Source organism: Caenorhabditis elegans, chromosome I (genome assembly GCF_000002985.6).
Source record: "Caenorhabditis elegans chromosome I".
NCBI lineage: Eukaryota > Metazoa > Nematoda > Chromadorea > Rhabditida > Rhabditidae > Caenorhabditis > Caenorhabditis elegans.
The window spans coordinates 1,251,530-1,273,042 of record NC_003279.8 but is presented as its reverse complement, the minus strand read 5'-3'; the positions used below and the strand labels follow the sequence as shown (position 1 = coordinate 1,273,042).

General features: G+C 36.5%; 4 protein-coding genes across 10 annotated transcripts in view; 1 reads left to right on the top strand and 3 right to left on the bottom strand.

Moving 5' to 3' along the window:
• Positions 1-9: 9 nt before the first annotated feature.
• On the bottom strand, positions 10-1,527 carry Y48G8AR.8 (uncharacterized protein). The gene is made up of 2 exons (NM_001356799.5): positions 1,412-1,527; positions 10-43 (listed from the first exon to the last, which is right to left on the bottom strand). Exons 1-2 carry the CDS (start codon positions 1,517-1,519, stop codon positions 14-16), a joined length of 138 nt encoding a protein of 45 aa, NP_001343733.2. The 5' UTR covers positions 1,520-1,527; the 3' UTR covers positions 10-13.
• Positions 1,528-4,887: 3,360 nt separating this feature from the next.
• grh-1 lies at positions 4,888-14,842 on the top strand (the record flags this gene model as incomplete). Of its 3 annotated transcripts, none has more annotated exons than NM_058436.6 (8): positions 4,888-5,463; positions 6,611-6,773; positions 7,412-7,621; positions 8,131-8,286; positions 8,806-8,863; positions 9,889-10,116; positions 10,573-10,691; positions 13,372-14,842. In NM_058436.6, 8 exons carry the CDS (start codon positions 4,889-4,891, stop codon positions 13,552-13,554), a joined length of 1,692 nt encoding a protein of 563 aa, NP_490837.2. The 3 variants fall into 3 exon arrangements, with proteins under 3 accessions (NP_490837.2, NP_001293411.1, NP_001293412.1); NM_001306482.4 differs by lacking the exon at positions 8,806-8,863 and adding an exon at positions 9,023-9,080 and having other exon boundaries at positions 4,889-5,463; NM_001306483.3 differs by lacking the exons at positions 4,888-5,463; positions 6,611-6,773; positions 7,412-7,621; positions 8,131-8,286; positions 8,806-8,863 and adding an exon at positions 9,038-9,080 and having other exon boundaries at positions 13,372-13,554.
• A 31-nt stretch (positions 14,843-14,873) lies between these two features.
• Positions 14,874-18,273, bottom strand: Y48G8AL.15 (nucleoside-diphosphate kinase). Its single transcript, NM_001026608.7, has 2 exons — positions 18,183-18,273; positions 14,874-15,265 (listed from the first exon to the last, which is right to left on the bottom strand). Exons 1-2 carry the CDS (start codon positions 18,264-18,266, stop codon positions 14,930-14,932), a joined length of 420 nt encoding a protein of 139 aa, NP_001021779.1. The 5' UTR covers positions 18,267-18,273; the 3' UTR covers positions 14,874-14,929.
• Positions 18,274-18,323: 50 nt separating this feature from the next.
• The window catches only part of herc-1, a gene marked incomplete at both ends in the record, with an annotated part of 43,235 nt that continues 40,045 nt past the window's right edge, over positions 18,324-21,513 (bottom strand). For 4 of the 5 annotated variants that reach the window (NM_001440227.1, NM_001440228.1, NM_001440229.1 and 1 more), the window contains 2 exons: positions 18,544-18,666; positions 19,528-19,710. In NM_001440227.1, the coding sequence (NP_001427160.1) occupies positions 18,544-18,666; positions 19,528-19,710 (306 nt within the window). Of the gene's footprint in view, positions 18,667-19,527; positions 19,711-21,513 lie in introns of all 5 variants that reach the window. The other variant, NM_058433.6, reaches the window with a different exon arrangement.

Below are 21,513 nucleotides of genomic sequence, written 5' to 3'. Positions count from 1 at the left end.
TAAAAAAATGTTATCACATCTTCTTCTTGACCTGCAGATTTTCCTGAAAATCAAAAAATCAACAAAAAAATTAAGAAATATAAAGACTTTAACAAAACGATGCAAAGGGTCCAGACACGAAGTTCAACGTTTTTTTAAACAAAGGGGCAGAAAAATTGTCAAATTTGAGGTCTTACTACAAAATTTCAAAAAAGGAAATTTACAAAAAAAAACTGGGTCCCGCCGCAAAATTCGATATTTTTTCGATCAGAGCATTTAAGGTAGGGTAGGGTGCCTTATAATTAGAGAAAATCTCAGTTTTTCGAGAAAATTATAAAAGTAGAAACACAGGTAAGGAACAGGTTCAAGTGCCCCCTGTCAATTTCTCCCGGGGGGTGAAAAGGAGAGGGCGGTCATAAATGGGTGGGTTGAAGGGGGGAGAAACCGGTAGTTTCACCCCCGGGGCTACCACTACGGACCCGAGAATTGATGATGAAACCGGATTTCTCGAGAAAATGGACAGGCTACTTTGCCTGGTGACTGGGAGAAGATTGAAGAATTCGGCTTGAAAATTAGCTTTAAAAAACTATAATTTTGGTCTAGAATTTTGGAATTTCGTCCATGAAAAGTCCGAAATATTCACACTTTTTGCTTTCAAAGTTACACATTGTGCCAGGTTGTCCCATTACGGTTTGATCTACAAAAAATGCGGTAATTTTTTGCCCAAAACATGTGACGTCATGTGACGTTTTTAACCAAACGAAATCAGTTAAGAACTCTGCCGCATTTTTTGTAGATCTACGTAGATCAAGCCGAAATGAGACACTCTGACACCACGTGGAAATTTATAATTTTTCTTGTCAATTAAAAATTTAATTTCTTTGAAAAATTTTGAATTTCGCGCCGAAATAATTTGAAATTTTTTGGAGTTACCTAAAATCACTCAAGATTTTCCAAAAACATTTTTTGTTGGAAATGTTAAATTTCGCGCCTAAAATTTCAAAATAAATTGCCATGGAGATCAAAAATTTGGGAAAATTCGAATTTGACACCAAATTTGGGAGAAAAAAAATTTAAACAATTCGAGCCCAATCAACTGCGGAAAAAAATCAATTTCGCGCTAAACATATGGCCTTAAAATGCAAAATTAAGCCCGAAAATTATAGCACAATCAAAAAGGATCTGAAAATGTTTTTAAAAAATGTTCAAATTTTGAATGCAGTTAAAAAAAAATTTAAAAACTGAATTTCGCGCTAAAAATTAGACCGAAAAATTTAAAATAAGGTAAAAAAATTAATTTTTAAGCCAAGAGCAATCTGCGGTTTTTTTTTTGAGAAAAATCGAATTTGGTACCTAATAAATTTAGGAAAATTTGAGTTTTGGTCTTAAATAAAATATTAAAGTTTAGGCCAAAAATTTAGGAACGACTTACGCCCAAAAAAAAAATATACAAGGGAGAAATATGTGGAAAATAGAAAACTCGGCCACGTGGAACAATTCTACCGTAGCCGCCGATCCCCGATCCCTGATCCTCTGTCATCAGGTCCCCGTGATGGGGATGTTTATGATCATCCCCATCATACAGTACCCCCCCCCCCCCCCCGCCCATCCTATCCTTTTTGGGGTCCGAAGCTTCTGATGCGAAGAGAGTGATTAGGGGGTGATAAAGTGATAAAAAAGGGGGAGATGGCCTAGATAAGAAGGATATGTAGAAATAGGAGATCAATAGAGATACATTTTTCCCGCTGATTCCAAAACAGAAACAAATATGAGGAGGCGGGGCGCGGCGCGGGGTAACGAATCGTTGAAAACAGCGGGGCGGAGTCTCGTCCTCCCGCGGCGGGAGAAGAGGGAAAGCGGATCCTCCCGTGGGAGGGGGCCGGTTTTTCGTGTTTGCCAGTCTCTCCTGGTCGCGTCTCCCCGCGCCGCCAGCAGCTGAGCGGGGGGCCCGCCTCGTCCAGGGCGGGTTTTTCCAGCAGCAGCAACAACCGGATGCTGATCTACCGCGGGCGGTCGGCGCACACCGGTTCTTGTCCAGTCTCTGAGAAGAAGCCACGGAGACTGGCCCCCGCCGCTTGGACCACTATATCCCGGTTTTTCGAGGGTCCTGTTTTTGCGAGAGACAGGAACACCCGGTTTCTAGTTTTCTAGTTTTCTCTTTTTCACCCTCCTCATCTCTTGTGGTCTCTATATCCCTACTTTTTTTCCGAACCTCTTCAGGTAATAAGGCTATGGGGTTCTGAAATTCTGAATAGGTGGGGGAGAAGTGATAGAAAGTTCTGGAAATGAGTTATATGATTTATTCGTTACTGCCTTAATATAATTAGCATATGTACATGCTTTAAAAATTGCACCCCATTGTTCAAGAGCTCATATCTCAGTTATCGTTTGTTCTATTCAAAAATCGTCAAGTAAAAAAATATTTGTTAGTTCTTTTATATTGATATCTTAAAAATTAACCGAGATATATCGTTTCAAAGTTAAGTAGTCGGGTGTGTGGTACTAATAGAGGAAGTACGGTAATTTGCATACATGCCTAAAAATTGTCAGTAAAGTTATTTGATCCATTTGATTCAGTATGATAATATTTTAAATACCTATACAATGAATTTAGAAATAATCATACGTTTATAATAATCATGTATGTATGACAAAAAATCCTGTGAACATTTTGAAATATTTAGAACTTATTCATTGTAAGTTTGAAGTTTCAAATATCAAGTTTATTTTTAAAAATTCTTACGACCAATTTGTTATGTAAAAAAAATTTCATAAATTTCTTGCATAAAAAAGTAAATTTGATGACTGTAAATTGATTAATATAAAATTTCAAGACGCTATTAATTTTGTTAAAGTAGCTTTTCATTATGAAATATTTAAATTAAATGATCTTAAGCATATAATTTTTCAGTCTTGCAATTTTGATTAATTTTGTTACAGTAATAATAATTCTGTATTGCGAAATTTCCTTCAATGCAAACTTTTTGAGACATGTATAGAATGTTTTAATTTATTTAAATAGAAGTATCCCCTTTCATAAAAATTTTAACGTCTGTTGCTAACTTTCATGACAACTTATTTACATTAATTTTTGAAAATAGAACTTTCTAGAATCATCTGGAAAACGTAAAACTTATATTTTCACTTTTTGGTATTAGCATTCCAAATTGAAATTTCCAATACAACTCTAGCTGAAGCAAGGAATTCCTCAGGATGGTCTTAATAGCCTATATGTAGTATAGTATGAATGTTTAATTCCGACTAACTACATTAAAAGTTAGGTTAGTCACTTTTTCATTTCATACGCTTGAAATAAATTATTTGGCATAACGCAAGACATGCATACTTTTATAATCCTCATGCAAAAATTCTCAGCCTATTTTTTTTCCACACTATAATATACTATATGTATGTCATAGAATTAATAGTAGCTACCTTTTGCTATATAATACTATAAGTTACCACATTTCAAAGTTTGAGATCCCATTACGGTTTGATCTACAAAAAATGCAGGAATTTTTTGCCCAAAAAATGTGACGTCAGCACCACGTTCTTAACCATGCGAAATCAGTTGAGAACTCTGCGTCTCAACTCCCGCATTTTTTGTAGATCTAGGTAGATCAAACCGAAATGAGACAGCCTGACACCACGTGAATATATATTTAGACTTAGGAGTAAATGTGTCCAATTCAAAACCAGTTTTTTGTTGTTAAATACTTGTAATTTTGACTATTCTCAAAAAAAAACCATTAAGAGAAAATGTTCATGGATACCCTCCTCTTTCAAAAGTACCCATAACTTTCCTTCAAAGCTACTTAATTCCTGAACATCATCATCATCTTCTTCATCTTTCAGGAGACACGGCTACCCTTTCACTTTTCACCGAATTCTCTTTTCTCTCCTTCCCCATTATTATAAGATTCTTATAATATTATTATTATTATCCATTCTTCATTTTGAAAAAGATATCGATCCCATTTATATGCCTATGACGTGGCACTGAAGACAAAAAGGTCACACTCTTTTAATGTAAATTAGGAATAAAAAACGGGTTTTTTTTCGCTTTGAATCGCGGAATTTGTTCGCTTTTAATGATGACAAAGAATAAGAAAAGAGGAGAAAAACGTGTTTTTAGGCTCCTTGAAATTTTATAATAAACAATGAATTGGACTTTAACTATTTAGAAACAAACTAATTCCAGTTTAAAAAAAATTAAATTTTACTTTTCTTCCAAAATGTAAAATTTCGAAAATCGATAAGTTAAAATTATTGATTCTATATATTATTATTGATTTTTCTCGAATTTATTAATTCCAATTAATAGTGCTCGTCAGAAACATATATTCCATAAATGTTTGATTTAAAAATTTTGCCAAGTACTCGCCGAAAAAAATATATTCCAGAATCAAAATTTGACAATTTTTGACAATCGGAAACCATCCAACAAAATTCGATAACATTTTTTAAAAAATCAATAAGTTTTCAATTATCGATTTTTCGTTATTTTCTTAATTTAGTAGTACTTTCCGAAAACCACGTATTCCAGAATTGAAGCTTCAGAAATCTGGTTAATCTGAAGCCCACGTGGTGCCAGGCTGTCCCATCACGGTTTGATCTACAAAAAATGCGGGAATTGTTTACCCAAAAAAATGTGACGTCAGCACCACGTTCATAACCATGCGAATTTAGTTGAGAACTCTGCGTCTCTTTTCCGCGCATTTTTGTAGATCTACGTAGATCAAACAAAAATGAGACGCTCTGGCACCACGTGAAAGCCGAGTCGGAATTTTTTTTTTGAAAAATTAATAAATTCCCCCAAAATAAATTATCGATTTTTAGCCAATTTTCACACGTACTTTATCCTTTTCCCATTAAAAATCAATAATATATCATTAATTATCATTCCAGAATGTCATTCCAACTTGACCAATCAACGTCAGTAATAAAAACGGCGCCGCCGGGGCGCCTAGAATTCAAAAACGAGCCAATCGACATTGCAAGCTCCAATATTCAAGACCTAGCGAAAATGCAAACATTAGACGGATATTACCAACAGACATCACTACAACTTCCACAATCACAACAATATCATCGGATGTATGAAAATGTCTACAATAACCAGCAGATTTTATATGCTCAAACTCAAAACTTTCAATATCCCTCAACATTACTCACGAACGGCAGTCTCGCACAAACCGAATGGAGGGGCCAACAAATGGACACGTCCGCCTATTCAAATACAGGATATTCGAGGAGCTCGACGAGCCAACAACCTCAGTACACGCAGCAAGTGACTGAAAATGAGCGGATTGTGTATAAGCCAGTTGATATGCCATCACCAGTGGATTCGGGAATTGGTGGTGATATTAGTATTTTGAATCCGAAAGAGGAGTTTTTTACAAGCGCCGATGGAGGTAGTATGCTGGAAAGAAGTAGTGAAAGGACACTTAGTCATCGGGATTCTCCGCTGGTTATTCCTAAGTTGTGAGCTTATTTTTCGAAAATCGATAAAATCGATATGTCAAATAAAAAATTAAAAAATCAATAACTTTTATTCATTCTGGCGTAAGTTATTATGTGGCAAAAAAGTTGTGGCCTAAAATTTGGGCCTAACTTTTTGGACTGAATACTTGGACTATACACTTAGCCTCAAAGCTCGGCCTAAGCGCTGTGCCTAAAGTTTTGGCCTAAATATTGAAAATTTAGCATAGATCTAGACATTTTCCCGACCTTTTTTTCAGAACATTTCGGACTTAAAATTGTAGGCCTAAAATTTGGACTAATTGAAAATTTGGCCAAAATTTCTGCTTGAAATTTCGATCAAAAAATTGACATTGTTTTGATGTAGCCGAGAAAATTTAAAATTCGGCCACAAATCAACATTTTGAAATATCTGTTAGCTATTGCGAAATACACGGGTTCTGGCTTTCCTTATAAAATTTTTCGTGCTCCATTGACAATCGCCTGCCGGACAACGCGTGGGAAAGTCGTGTACTTCACACGGACAAATACATTTAGTTTTACAACTAAAACCGAGCCGCGACGCGACACGCAACGCGCCGTAAATCTACCCCAGATATGACCTAGTTCGGCAAACTCTTCCATCTCAATTTATGAGGGAAGCCAAAATTCCGTGAGGCGTCCGTGGCCCCAAAAAGAGAAAACTCGGCCACGGCCAAGTGGCGACAAATTTCCTAGTGGGCGAAAATCGATAATTTATCGACTTTTTTGGGAAATTTTCGACGGCTCCGAAAAAATATCAATATTTAATTATCGCTATTTGAGATTTTTGAATTTTCCTGAATTTTTCTGATTTTTTGTTTTCAAAATTCATTCCCAACTCCCATCAATAACTTATTCCTACTACAAACATTTTTCATCTAAACCGGACATTTTTATGACGTGGTAAATCGGATTCCACCAATAAAATCCTTTGGATAATTGGCAAGCGCCTTTCACTTTTTCTCGGACTTTTTTTCCGAAAAAAGGGAAATTTATGAGGCGATATTAAATGTAACTTTATGCTCTGGTAGGCTTAAACAACTTTTGAATTTTTAGAGAAAAAAAATTTTAGCATTTTTTAAAATAAATTTTTTTCAAACTTTCTCTAAAATTTTCGAAAATTCTGCAGATATAACAATCTCGGTTTCCAATATGTGCTCGAGGCTCCAATATCCACGTCAGTACGACGAGATGATGATCGGATGACATATGTGAATAAAGGACAATTCTACACAGTTTCATTAGAGTATACACCGGATCTGAACAAATGTTTGAAGAGTCAGACGGTTAAGGTGAGCAATTTTTTGAAGTTTTGATAATGTTTGGGGTCTCTAGGAGGGATGGGGAGCGAGTTATGACGGTGGAAGAGTTTTCCGGAAAGTTCGGCCACGCGGGGTAAGGGGAACCCGTGAACCCATATATTTGGAAACTTGGTTTTTTTTGCTAAGTTGTTGAAAATTTGTTCCAAATTACTACAGTAACAAGAATTATTGAATTTTCTTTAGAGCTCCTAAAATTTTGAACCTAAATAAAATTTTTAAAATTTTTCTAGGCTTTGGGATCGAGCTTATGTTAGGGCCGAACTTTAGGAAAACTCTTCCACTTCCATAACTCCCGTTCCTTAGCTCCCCTTGATTCTAAAATTCTAAAATTCCAGAAAAAATTGAATATTGAAAGTTGTTTTCCAAAAACTTATCCATGGCCACATACGCCTCCTGCACGTGGTGTCAGGCTGTCCCATCACGGATTGATCTACAAAAAATGCGGGAATTTTTTGCCCAAAAACATGTGACGTCAGCACATTCTTAACCATGCGAAATCAGTTTCTCAACTCCCGCATTTTTTGTAGATCAACGTAGATCAAGCCGGAATGAGGCACTCTGATAACACGTGCACCAGAAAAATCAATAAAATCAATAAATCCTTCCAGAGTCAACTGATGGTTGTATTCCGAGAGGACAAGACGTACGAGGAGGAGATCAAAACGTGGCAATCTTGGCACGCGCGGCAACACGTGTCAAAGCAGCGAATCCTGGAAATTGACAGTAAAAACAGCTCGGGAATGATCGGACAAATCGAGGAGATCGGCAACAACGCGGTGCAGTTCTACTGGAATCCGTCGGATCCATCTGGAGTAAGGGTTAGTCGGGCGTGGAACGAGATTTCTAAAAAATCAGAAAAAAAATGTTTTTCATGCGATTTTTCTGTAATTTTGAAGAAATTTGCAAAAAAAACTGAAAAATTTCGAATAAATCTGAACATTATCTAGAATTTTACTAAAATTGTGAGAAAACCGCCAAATCTGCATTTTATCGTAAGGTGTTTGGTGCTTGCGTACTTTCGAAGCTACAGTAACCCGAAATTTTGAAATAAGGTTTATTTCACGGCCGCACGTGTTGCCAGAGTGTCTCGTTTCGGTTTGATCTACGTAGATCTACAAAAAACGCGGGAGAAGATACGCAGGGTTTTCAACGTGCTGACGTCACTTTTTTTGCGAAAAATTCCCGCATTTTTTGTAGATCAAACCGTAATGGGACAACCTGGCACCACGTGCGGCCGTGGCCGCAGAAAATAGCAAACTCGGCCACCTCCATGAAAGCGTGGCCGCAGAAAACATAGGCCACGAAGCAAAATATCTCTAATTTTCAGATTTCCATCGCTGTTCAATGTCTTTCAACTGATTTTTCGACTCAAAAAGGTGTCAAGGGCCTACCGCTTCACGTACAAATCGATACTTATGACGGTGAAAATGACAAAGTCCCATTCCACAGGGGTTACTGTCAGATTAAAGTTTTCTGTGATAAGGTGAGTTGTTTTTTTCTAGAAATTTGTTTTAAAAAAATTAATTTTTTTGAAAAAAATTGGGTCTCGGCACGATTTTTTGAAAAATCGATAAACTTGTCTGTTTCAAAAATCACGAGGTGTCAGAGTGTCTCATTTCGGCTTGATCTACGTTGATCTCCAAAAATGAGGGAGAAGAGACGCAGAGTTCTCAACTGACTTTGTATGGTTAAGAACGTGCTGACGTCACATTTTTTGGGCGAAAAATTCCCGCATTTTTTGTAGATCAAACCGTAATGGGACAGCCTGGCCACCACGTGAAAATAAAAAACTAAAAATTGTTTTTTTTTTTCAGATTTACCAGTATTTTTCAAAAATTATAGAAAATCAAAAATTAAAAAATAGCTCACGAAATCGAAAACTAAATTTTTGAAAAAACACCCCAAAAATCAATAATTTGTTGATTTTTCGACTAAAAATTTGAAAATCGTGTCGAGACCCATATTTCGCAATTTCCCAAGAAACCAAAAATCAATATCTTAGGGCGCTGAGCGAAAACTTCGCGACGAAGACAAACGAGCGCAGAAGCGAAAAGTTCAAGGTACAGTACCACCTCGTCGTTGTCTCGATGTTCTTTCAAAAAAAATAACTGTAGATCAAAAGATTAACCACGTGTCGTTGTGTCGTCGTGTCTTCGTCGTGTCGTTTTTGTATTGTCTATATACATATTTAACTTAGTCCGTCTCGTTTTTTTTTGTAGGGAGCTAATCGAAAAATGCTGCACGAAAATCGACGGGATGAGAAGAGACGGCAGCAAGGTAGGTTTTGTAACTAACTACATGTGAAAACGCGCTCTGTTGAGAATTTGCCCAATAGAGCATGTTTGCAACACTTTTATGTGTGCTATTCATGTGAACTAACTCGGAAAACCCAAATTAAAAAATTCAAACAATATGCAAATACGCTCTATGGAAAAATTTTCCGGAATTATTCTCCATAGAGCGTGTTTGCATTGTTGTGTGTCTGATTTTTTTTTGTTGAAAATGTACTTTGGTGCAAAAAATAATATTTCGATAATATTTGTTTTCTCGAATTAAAAAAAAAAGTTTTTTGAGGAATAAATCGAAAATCCACCAAATTTTCCGATTTTTGCAAACTCGCTCCACGTAGTGCCAGGCTGTCCCATTAGAATTTGATCTACAAAAAATGCGGGAATTTTTTCCCAAAAAAATGTGACGTCAGCACGTTTTGCGAAATCAGTTGACAACTCTGCGTCTCTTCTCCCGCATTTTTGTAGATCAACGTAAATCAAACCGAAAGAGACACTCTGACACCACGTGTCGCTTTAGAAATAATTCTGAATAGAGCATATTTGAATTAATGTTTTAAAAATTTAGAATTTTTCAAAAAATCGATTTGTGGAACATTTGGATTTTTTTTAAACTTTTCGACATTTCTGAATTTGTCGATTTTTGAGATTAAAATTGAGTTCCTATTGTTTAAAAACCCAATCAATGTTTAATGTTTAACTTTTCTCAATGGAGCGCACTTGCTCTCTAACCTAAATGTTTTAACCCATGTGCCTTTAATTCCTTCTTTCAATTCACCAACCAAATTGATTTTCAGAATACACAGCAGGAGCACTACCCGGTGGCAGGAAGAAGTCCGACGGTGAATACCATGATCAGTGCGAGCGCAGCGAATTTTACCATATGCGAGAACTCGACAAGCCCGCTGCTCTTTTTATTGCTCCAGAAGAATTTGAGCCTCGCTACGTGGATAGTACGAGTCTGAGCTTTGATATGTCCGAAATCGAGCCGATACCCACGAAAAGGCCCAGGACTTCGGAGAGGAGTAAGTTTTTATGTGGCGAAAAAAAATGTGGCCTAAAAACTAGGTCTCAATGCTTTGCCAAAAAGTTTGGACTAAAACTTAGGTCGGAGATTTTTGGTCTAATATCTCAAACTAAAATGTTGGACTAAAGATTAAAAAATAGACCTGAAAATTTAGGCCTACAATTTTGACTTTTTGTTCTAAAAATTTGAACTAAAAGTTTATCATAAATTTAAGTTCTAGGCACTTTAATGGCGGAAATTTATAGGCGCAATATTTTCGCGGACAATTTTGGACTAAAACTACGAACTAAAAATTTCGGTGAAAAAATTGACATTTTTTGAAGTGTCCGAGAAAATTTAAAATTCGGCAACATAGCAAGTTGCGAAATATCAGAGCTCGCAATAACTTTGTTGAAAAAAATATCGATTTTTCGAAATTCCCAAAAATCAAAAATATACCCTTCAACTTTTCCAGTAATGCTCTACGTTCGAAAACGAGACGAGCAAATTTACCAGCCGTTACACGTGGTACCCGCTTCGCTTTCCGGATTAGCACTCGCCATAGCCAACAAGTTCGGAGCCGACCCGGATAAGGTTAGTAATTTTTTACCAAAAATTTTCTAAAAATTCAGATTTCTTGAAACCCCCTCTTAAAAAACATAGCTAAAGGTGGAGTACCGAAATTCGAGACTTTGCTTTTTTAGATTCAAAAGTCCAAAACTACCAAATTTCGTAATGAGACGCTCTTAAACTTTTTCAAAAAAAAGTTATGGCCGCTCAAAGTTTTGGAAAAAACGGCCTATTTTTATCTAAAATCTCAAATTTTGGCAACTTCTCGGTGTCGCAGCGGTTGTAACTTAACAAATATGCATTAAAGAGTGCTAATCAAATAAAAATCTAGTTCCAATCGTTGCTACACTGAAAAGTTGCCAAATTTGAGATTTTAGCTGAAAATATGCAGGTTTTTTCCAGAACTTTGAACCGCCATAAATTTTTTTTTGAGACATTTTCAGAACGTTTTGGAACATTTTGGGTCCAAAAAAAGCAAAGTCCCAAATTACGGTACTCCACCATTAAATCGATATTAGACCCTAAAATGTTCTCCCTGAAGCACCTTTCCTTATTCATCGGGTTTTTTTTTTCTCGGTCTATTTTGGGTGCTTCTCGTTTCTATTTCTGAGACACACACATACACTCAGTTCTTCCAAAAGTACCCCAGACATCGAAACAAAAAGATCAGATTGTCTGCGTCTCTCCTCTGATCCCATAGTCTCCAAGTGTCCGAATTGTACAAACTTTGCCCCAGAGCAGCAGCAGCAGCAGCGTGAGGTCATTTTAGAGCTAAGAATAGCCGTGCGTATGTTTATTTTTGGTTGATGTTCCTCAGGTGAATGACCCCTCACTGTTTTCTGTGTGTATGCTTTTTGCGAAATTCGATTCTCGTATATTGCCGAAAAGTGAGGGGAATTTGGGACAAGAATAGACACTGACGAATTTGAAGATGTTTGTACATTAATGGATGTTTCCCGAAAATGGGGATTAAAAGTTCATTTCGAATATTTGGAGATGAAGCTTTGGGGGTCTTGACTGTACTCGCATTTCGAAATAATCTCGAAACTTTCGATAATGCTCTGGAGTTATCTTGGAAATCAAAAATTACCGTTTCTCTCAACGTACATGGTGTCAGACAGGGGCGTGCGGCAAATTTGCCGAATTTGCCGAATTTGCCGAGCACGGCAAATTTCAAAAAAGTAGATTTTTACAGTACAATTTTGACTAAAATTATTGATTTTTTCGCCAAAAATTTAGTGAAATGACACAAAATTGAGTTAGTTTTATGCTTAAGCAGACATACTGCACGGAACTAATTCAGAAACCAGATGTGTGATAAGAATTCGGTAGTTTTGGTGTTCCAAAAAACATCAAAAATTATCAAAATTTTCCGAGTTTGTTAAGCACGGCAAATTCGGCAAATTTGCCGTGCTTAACAAACTCGGAAAATTTTGCTCGGCAAATATTGAAAAAAGAGATTTGCCGAATTTGCCGAGCTCGGCAAATTTTGAGATTTCCCTCACACCCCTGACACTGTCAGAGTGTCTCATTTCGGTTTGATCTACGTTGATTTACAAAAAATGCGGGAGAAAGGGACTCAGAGTTTTCAACTGATTTTGCATGGTTAAGAACGTGCTGACGTCACATTTTTTGGGCGAAAAATTCCCGCATTTTTGTAGATCGAACCGTAATGGGACAACCTGACAACACGGGTCAATGTGGAAACTTTTGGGCGTAAACCGGAACGTTAGGCAACTCCGGGATACACTTCTTCGGAGTACCAAACAAGGAAATTTCGATTTGAAAATTTTATAACAAATTTTAAATTTTTCCAAAGTTCTGCAGATTCTAGTTCTCCGATTTTTTCCATACTTCTGAAATCTAGAACTCCCAGAAATTTCTTCGAAATACGGAAATTTCCGAATATTCTATATCCCGACAGCTTCCATACTTTCAAGACCTTGGTGGTGTCAGGCTGACCCATTACGGTTTGATCTACAAAAGATGCGGGAATTTTTTGGCCTAAAAATGTGACGTCAGCACGTTCTTAACCATGCGAAATCAGTTGAGAACTGTGTGTCTCTTCTCCCGCATTTTTTGTAGATCTACGTAGATCAAACCGAAATTAGACACTTTCACACTACGTGCAAGACTCAAATATTCCGGAAATTTGAAATCAGTAGCATACTCACTAAAGTTAGAATATCCTGAATTTTTGACCAATTGTTCTGAATCAAGATACTCCGAAAATATCGAGTTTTAAAATTTTCGGAAAGCTCTTTTGTACTGCAGTATATTCTAAGTTTTCGGAAATTTCAAAGTTATCTTGAAATCAATCACGGGGTTCTGGCCTTCCTCATTGAATTTTTTGCGCTCCATTGACAATCACCCGCCAGACAACGCGTGGAAAAGTCGTGTACTCCATACGGGCAAATACATTTAGTTTTACAACTAAAATCGAGCCGCGACGCGACACGCAACGCGCTGTAAATCTATTGTGCCAAAATGGCCTAGTTCAGCAAAAAACTCTTCTATTTCAATTTATGAGGAAAGCCATCTGTGATCAATTTCAGACCCAAATATTCTCGAAACAAATTTTTTTTTTGAATTCGGCTCCTCCACAGCATTAAAGCATTATTGCTAAACAATTTCTGCCTAATTCAAAAATTCTGAAATTTCAAAGCCTTACCCGGCAAATCTCCGAAATTCCATCCAATTCCAGATGTCCGGCGTCTACAAACGATGTGCAAAAGGCATCACCGTAAAAGTTGACGACGAAATGCTCCGACTCTACTGCAACGAGGACACCTTCATAATCGATGTGGAGCACGCGACGGACGGCTCAACAGCCGCCACGTTAATCGAGGTGGCTCCCACCAATCCAAACTCGTATTCCAACTCATGAGAGTAAACCTCTTTAGGTTCTTGTCTTAATTCTCTTAAAGGAGGACTAACGGTTCGGACGATTTTGAACGTATAGACCCAAAATGTTCTCAAATGAACGAATTTCGTAATGAAACTTCTCAAAAAATTTCCAAAAATTTTTTATGGCGGTTCAAAATTTCGAAAAAATTTCACAAATTTTAGCTAAAATCTCGAATTTTGCCTAATTTTCGGTGTCACATCGGTCCGAAGTTGGCTTTTTCGGAGTTATCATCCTTTATTGCATATATTGGTAGTTTATCTCATTTAATTTCGTTGATTAAGGTACATTTAAAGCCGATCGGTAACCAATTTCGACGATTTTTGGTTACCTATCGGCTTTAAATGTATCTTAATCGACGAAATTAAATGAGATAAACTACCAATATACGCAATAAAGGATAATAATTCCGAAAATGTCAACTTCGGACCGATGTGACACCGAAAATTAGGCAAAATTCGAGATTTTAGCTAAAATCAGTGTAATTTTTTTGAAATTTTGAACCGCCATAAAACATTTTTGGAAATTTTTTGAGAAGTTTCATTACGAAATTCGTTCATTTGAGAACATTTTGGGTCTATACGTTCAAAATCGTCCGAACCGTTAGTCCACCTTTAAATATAATAATTGTCTTAAATTAGTCCTAACCAAGGAGTGAAAATGCAAGTCAATTTCTTGAAATTCATATTGCATTTTCCCTTCAGGTCTCCATAAAAATCCTCAAATTCAGTCTTTCATCCACCACCACCACTATCCCTCCCCAACCCCTCTTCCAGATCTCTATTCAGTTATTGAAAGCCCCATCATCATCTATTGTTCGTAGCCGTTTCTAGCCTCTGCTGCACCCTCCATCTCTTCACCCAACAAGCCCCTCCAACTTTCCAGAGTTTCTCCGGTTAATATCTAGCATTCTAAGGTATCTGTGGGAAATTTCCCCATACATATTTCCTAATAGAATGGAAGATTAATAATTCCTATCCTACATCCAATAGTATTCAGCACGAGTCGTTACCACCCCAATTCTTTCTCCTATATATATGTGATAAAAGCCTTTTTTTTCGCTTCTCCTTACTCCAAATGTGATCAATTACCCCTCGACTCCCCAAAAATCCCCCTCAAATACCTCGCATTTTCCCCCGATACACCTATTTTCTCCACCCAGTTTGTTTGTCTTTTTGCACTCCAAGTTTTGTCTCTGTATTATATTGTTCTTCTTCTTCTGAGAGAGAAAAAAATCCAACAAAAAAGACGATAAAAAGTTAAATAATTATACATTTTCGTTTTTGTGGGCTTCAATGGGCTTGGGAAAATCATTTTACTGGTCTAAAAACAATTTTTACAATTCCCCGGTCAAATATTAGATCAATTCAAAAAGCTGCAACTCCTTCTCCGCAGCATCTTCATCACTAGCATGCGCAACATTCCGAACATCCGATAAAGCAAATCGCTGACGAATCGGTTGAACAGTCGGCTCCAACCTCGGCCATAAACGACTAGATCCTATGCATTTCCTGGCATTTCCGGATACTCTCATCGCAATTACGGGTCCACTCGAAATGTGTCTGACCAAACGATCATAGAAGAATTTCCCTTGGTGTTGGGCGTAAAGCTGTTTGGCAAGGGATCCCGAGATCTTCATCTGTCGCATTTCTTCGATTTCGATTCCATTGCTACGGAGTTCTGATAGAGCGACCTGGAAAATGTTTGGTAAGAGTTTAGGGTTAAGCTATGTCTGATAAATTTCTATCGGGTATTTGTTGATATTTTCACATAAATTAAAATATTGCTAGTTTAACTTTAACTACTTTATAAGGGAAGTATTTCAACATAATCCCGGACTGCTGAATGAAGCCTATGTCATTTGAAAGAAGACCTTCCGAATAGGCCCCTACAAAAAATTTAGAGGCAGAGGAGCACTTTAAACTGGAAGAAAGTCGATCTGAAATCGTTATCAGTGCATTTTTCCACTACTTTAGAAACCCGTAAAATTGTTCCAAATAAATATTTCTAAAAAGTTTTACAGTTTTTAGGGTGTTTTAAGGTAGGCAAGTGTTCTCGAAACTTTTGGAAAAATTTTATTTTTTTGGATCAATTTTTCAGATTTTTTCCAAAAAAAATATAATTCAAAAAGCTTCCAGAATACTTGCCTATCTCAAAACGTCCTAAAAATAATAAAATTTTCAAAAATTATCATTTGGATCAATTTTACGGACTTCTAAAGTAGTGGAAAAATGCACTGACAACGATTTCAGAGCGACTTTTTTTCCAGTTCAAAGTGCTTCTCTGCCGCTAAATTTTTTGTAGGGGCCTATTCAGAAGGTCTACTTTCAAATGACATAGATTTCATCCAGAAGCCAGGGATTAAATAGAAATACTTCCATTATTAGTACGTGCGTAAGTTAGTAAGTAAGTATAAGCAAATCTCGTTTTCAATCCGGATTTTTAGCGCAGCTCTAATGGTTTAATGCAGCAACATGTATTAAAACAGATTTCAATACATTTCTCGGCATATGTGAACACATTAATCCATTATGGGGTTATTCAAGTAATGTCGGAAAATTAAAAAGTGTCGAAAAATTACGTCACAACTGTATTCAAGTACATAAAAACATGTATTTAAATACATGTGTGACGTCACAAATGTATTTAAATGCATTTTGCTCAATTACTTGAATAACCCCATAATATTGGTATGTAGAGACAATTAACGACTGCAGGACCAATAGATACTTTTCTTTCCGATGAATTGTAATGCAAGCATTTTTCGGAAAAAGTTACTGAGACTTTTCGTGTGATAGTGCAATTAATATGTGATAAAGTCAAGAGATATCTCGAACATTTCACTATAAAATGTATGACTTGCATTATATTAATTTGTTATTCTGTATTATTATGCAGTTCTCTTCTAACTGAATAATTTTATAATTATTCAGTTAGGTTTAAAATACTTTCGGCTTCTGCTTTATTGAATGACATGTCGACAAAGCCATTTTTAAAGCATCCTGAAACATGAATTCATTCAATTTCAATATTAGGATGCTGAATAAATGTGGCTTCTCCGTCTTCTGAAGCAATGATAATTCTTCATTTCCTTGCAATTAATTAATCAAATTAACATCATCATCTCCAATTAAAATTAGCAGCTAGGAAGCTAAAAGGCGAATCCTCTTCAATTCGCTTTCGGAATCCAGTTTTGCAGGCGGAAAGTGAAAGGAAAGGCGCGCCGCCGCTGTCGTCGTGTGGCCATCCAAACGATGACCTACATATTCGGATCGCTTCACAGCTTGACCTCCTTTTCGAAAACTTCGCTAATCCATTGAATATATCTCACTGCTGCTTCTCCTCCTCCTCGCCCGATTCGCATCGTCGGCTACTACAGACAATGACAATCAAAATTGCATGTGTGTGTGTGTATGTATGTATTGGATGGAAAAGTTCCGATGGATACAGTGAAAGTGACAAAAAGAACGGATGGGATGAGAGGGGATGCGCAATGCGGATTTAGCTGGAGAGGGACTGGGGGATTTCAGATAAAGTTCAAAATTGTGGTAAGATTTTCAAAAAAAAAACTTTTGACTAGGTTTTCAAAAAAGTCGATGTTCCGAAAAACGTCATAGCTAGGCAAAATTTGCTCTGAAGCAGCCCGCGGTATCAGGCTGTCCCATTACGGTTTGATCTACAAAAAATGCGGGAATTTTTCGCCCCAAAAAATATGACGTCAGCACGAATTACACGTAGTGTCAAAGAGTCCCATTTCGGTTTGATCTACGAGAATCGCGGGAAAATTGAGACGCTGATTTCTTAACTGATTTCGCATGGCTAAGAAAGTCCTGGCGTCACATTTTTCTTGGCAAAAAAACCCGCATTTTTTGTAGACCAAACCACAAAAGTATATTATTAACTGTTCATGCACCTATGTATCTTAATCAATAAAACAAGCAAAATAAACCGTCAAAATATGCAAACTAGGGTGATGATAAAAACCATGGCAACTTGGTTTCACCTAAATTTAATTTTTTTTTTTTCGAAAATTTTTTGTGGTCTCATTACAAAATTCGACCTTTCTCGGTCATTTTAAATAATCTAAACTGAAATAAATTTTGCAACTCATCTAAATTCAGGTTTTGTAACTGTACCAAATAATATACTGAAAAAATGAAAATTTCAAAAAATCTGAAAATTCTGATTTTTGTAGTTATCATTTACACTGATTTCTGGCTTCCCTCATAAATTGAAATGGAAGAGTTTGCCGAACTAGGCCATGTCTGGGGAAGATTTACGATGCGTTGCGTGTCGCGTCGCGGCTCGATTTTAGTTGTAAAACTAAATGTATTTGTCCGTGTGGAGTACACGACACTTTCCCACGCGTTGTCCGGCAGGCGATTGTCAATGGAGCGCGAAAAATTCAATAAGGAAGGCCAGAAGCCCGTGATTTAAAATTGTTAATTCTAAAATAATTATTTAACCGTAATACATTTTTCAAACAACGCCTTCAAACTTTGATCAACAGCTAGAGGAAAAACTCAAATTTTCAAATTTTTCTTAAAAATTAAGCAAATCAATTTTTAGAGCAAAATTTTTTCCCAGCTTAAGTTGAAACAAAACCTAACCTGCGCCAAAACTCGATGTGCCACAATTTCCGGCTTCAACACAACCAAGAATTTCAGAGCATTTTGAGAGCCGACGGTAGTCATAGGAAATCTGAAATTGTCTGGAATTATCTGAAATTGTTTGGATTGAAAAAAAAACAATTATTGGATTTCATCACCGAATTTTTTTTTCGAAAAAAAAAACAAAAATTCATACTTATACATTTATAACCAAAAAAACTAGAATCATAAAATTGATGAAAAACCAGATGAAAACGTTCAATTCCTTAGCACAAAAAATGTGTATCACAGAGGAAAGAAAATAAGAAAAGTGTGACCAAAAGCAAAAAGAAATCCGAATTCGAATAAAAAAAAATAATATCTAGGCAAGGGTGAAGCCTTCGGTGTGCTCAATGGAGATGCGGAGGCGGCGGAGCAGCTCGACGTCGTCTGCGATGTTAGGAAGATCCAGAAGGTTGAAGCATGTATGGGCGACTGGGAGTGACTGAAAAATTCTGATTTTTTAGCTTAAAGGTGGAGTACCGAAATTTGAGATTTTTGTTTTTTTCTGACCCAAATTGGTCCAAAACTACCGAATTTCGTAATGAGGCGTTCTGAAAATTTCTCAAAAAAAAGTTTTGGCGGTTCAAAGTTCGGCAAAATAAGGCCCATTTTCAGCTAAAATCAATTTTTTTTCCAACTTCTCGGTGTCGCAACGTCTGGAACTTACTTTTTATTTATTTATCACTTTTTAATAAATATTGTGGTCTTTGATTGGGCGTTTATTCGTTGATTTAAGTACATTAATGGTCTCTGGGGCACAAAATGTAACTTTTAATTGTGCCCCAAAGACCATAAATGTACTCAAATCAACGAATAAACGCCCAATCAAAGACCACAATATTTATTATAAAGTGATGAATAAATAAAAATTAGGTTCCAGACATTGCAGCACCGAGAACTTGGAAAAACATTTGATTTTAGCTGAAAAAGGACCTTATTTTGCCGAACTTTGAACCGCCATAACTTTTTTTTGAGAAATTTTCAGAACGCCTCATTACGAAATTCGGTAGTTTTGGACCAATTTGGGTCTAAAAATACAAAGTCTCAAACCTCGGTACTCCACCTTTAAAGGGGACGTTGTATGCAGTGCTCCGAGCCTAGATTTTATCGGAAAATAGTGAAAATCCAAGTGAAAATGCGCAGAATAAAGAATATCAGGCTAATTTTTAGTAGCCTTTTCAGAATCTAAGCTTATTTTACTCCGGAGTTTTTTTTTCAAACATTTTCAGAAGGATTCATAATTTTCTTAGCTACTAGCTATATTAGCTATATTTCTTCTTTATTTTCATTCATTTTTCCTTACTTCTGGCGCGGATGGCTGAATTGCCGCGTGAAGCTCTTCCCATCCGGAAACTGGAATTCGCGTGGAGCCCGTCAAAAATTGAAGAAACTTTCTGCGCTCATCGTCGGTCAACGCGAAGAATGCCTTCCAGAATGCTTGAATTGTCGGGTGAGATGATGAGTATTCGCCTCTGTACATCAGTATCTGAAATTTAATTGTTGTGCGCTTTTTTAACGTTTTATCATGTTTCCGTAATTTTCATGCTGTATTATTATAACCTATTGTTCATGTCTTTTAATTTCAACTTTGTGGATTAAAAAAAAACTTCACAGGCCATTTTTGAATTTCTGACATTTTGAATGTTTTTACGCATGTCAGTTTTTAAAAATTATTAAAGGTGGTGTAGTCGAAATTTTTTTTATGGCTTTATCAGACTCAGAATTGCCTGAAAACACCAAATTTTATAATGAAAGTTCTCGAAAACTCCTCAAAAAAAAGTTATGACGGCTCAAAACATGACCTAAAATTAGTTAAAATTTGAAATTTCACCGACTTGTCAAGCGGCTGGAAACTTTTTTTGTTTGAAATCACCGTCAAATTTTGAGTATACAATGTAGTTATCTTGCATTTCCAACTCGATTTAGGTATTTTAAAGTCGATGGACGGCGAGATTTTTAAAATTTTTTTAACCAAATCTCGCCGTCCATCGAATTTAAAATACCTAAATTAAGTTAAAAACCCATGATAATTGCATTGTATACTCAAAATTTGACGGTGATTTCAAAAAAGAATTGTTTCCAGCCGCTCGACAAGTGGGTCAAATTTCAAATTTTAACTAATTTTAGGCCATTTTTTGAGCCGTCATAACTTTTTTTGAGAAGTTTTCAAAAAGTTTCAGTATAAAATTCGGTGTTTTCAGGCAATTCTGAGTCTAATAAAGCAATAAAAAAATTCGACTACGCCAACTTTAACACCTTTAGTAATTTTCAAATTAATCAGTATGATTAATGTATTTCCTTTATGAACTATCATTTACTATATATAAAGCGCTTATTCTGTGTGTCCATAGTTTGTAGTCTATGTAGTCTTTGTAGTCTGTGACGTTTTGGCTTCTGGAGGGATAGTGAGTTGGGCTTAGTGTAGGGATATAGTCGGGGTACTGTAGTGGTACAATAGTGGTACGGTAGGAGTACTGTATGATTACGGTAGCTTCAGAAAAATTAATTTTCAGCTCCAGAAGTCGGGGGCCGCGCCGGAGGTGCGGACCACGGCTGGTCTTCTTATAATAAACTTGTAATTTAAAGAGAAACTCAAACACATGTTTAGATTTGTCCTCAAATGTCATAGGTTATCAATTATTTTCATAATGTATTATTATTATTCCCCTGTCATAAAATTAATCTTGTGTCTTCATCACAATTTTAATCGTGAATAAATATATTTTAATTTAATCGAAATATTATTCATTTTACGATGATGTAATTGCATTTGCTTTAAGTCCTATTATAGTTTTTGTCCTCTTCATCATTTTTTCCAATTATTTAGCATTTATATATATATATATATATATAATGTTGTATTCCATTGCTATCAATTTTTGTTTTCCACTTGAATTTTTGGATTTCTTCCAAAAAACCAAACTCTTCGTGTGAGCCCTAGCAAAACCGGTCTCCTGAACCAACAACAGTTCAGATGGTCATTTTTCAATTTGTCATCTTCCTCTCCCGCAAAGAAAACTCAAAAAAAAAGAGTTGCCGTCGTCGCTCTAAAGGATTGCTGCCTGTGTTTGGATTGTCCATTACCCGCCGCCGCCGCCGGGTTGGAAAACGAACACATGATCGGGGGGTGCCGAGATAGTGCGAGAGGCAATGGAGACGCAGAATCGAAGAGAGACTGTATGTGTGTGTGTGTGTGTGTGAGTGGATTACCGTCGTGTCGACACACACACACACACACACACACACATATTGAAAACGAAAACGCATGATTCCACAGAAAGAGAGAGAG

Bases quoted from the DNA above. Each gene is read 5' to 3' on its own strand.
- Y48G8AR.8 (NM_001356799.5), bottom strand. From the start codon at position 1,519: ATGACAGAGGATCAGGGATCGGGGATCGGCGGCTACGGTAGAATTGTT. The intron at 44-1,411 runs GTAAGTCGTTCC...TTTGATTTTCAG, and splicing joins TGTATATTTTTTTTTTGGGC to GAAAATCTGCAGGTCAAGAA.
- Y48G8AL.15 (NM_001026608.7), bottom strand. From the start codon at position 18,266: ATGACTACCGTCGGCTCTCAAAATGCTCTGAAATTCTTGGTTGTGTTG. The intron at 15,266-18,182 runs GTTAGGTTTTGT...AACATTTTCCAG, and splicing joins CACATCGAGTTTTGGCGCAG to GTCGCTCTATCAGAACTCCG.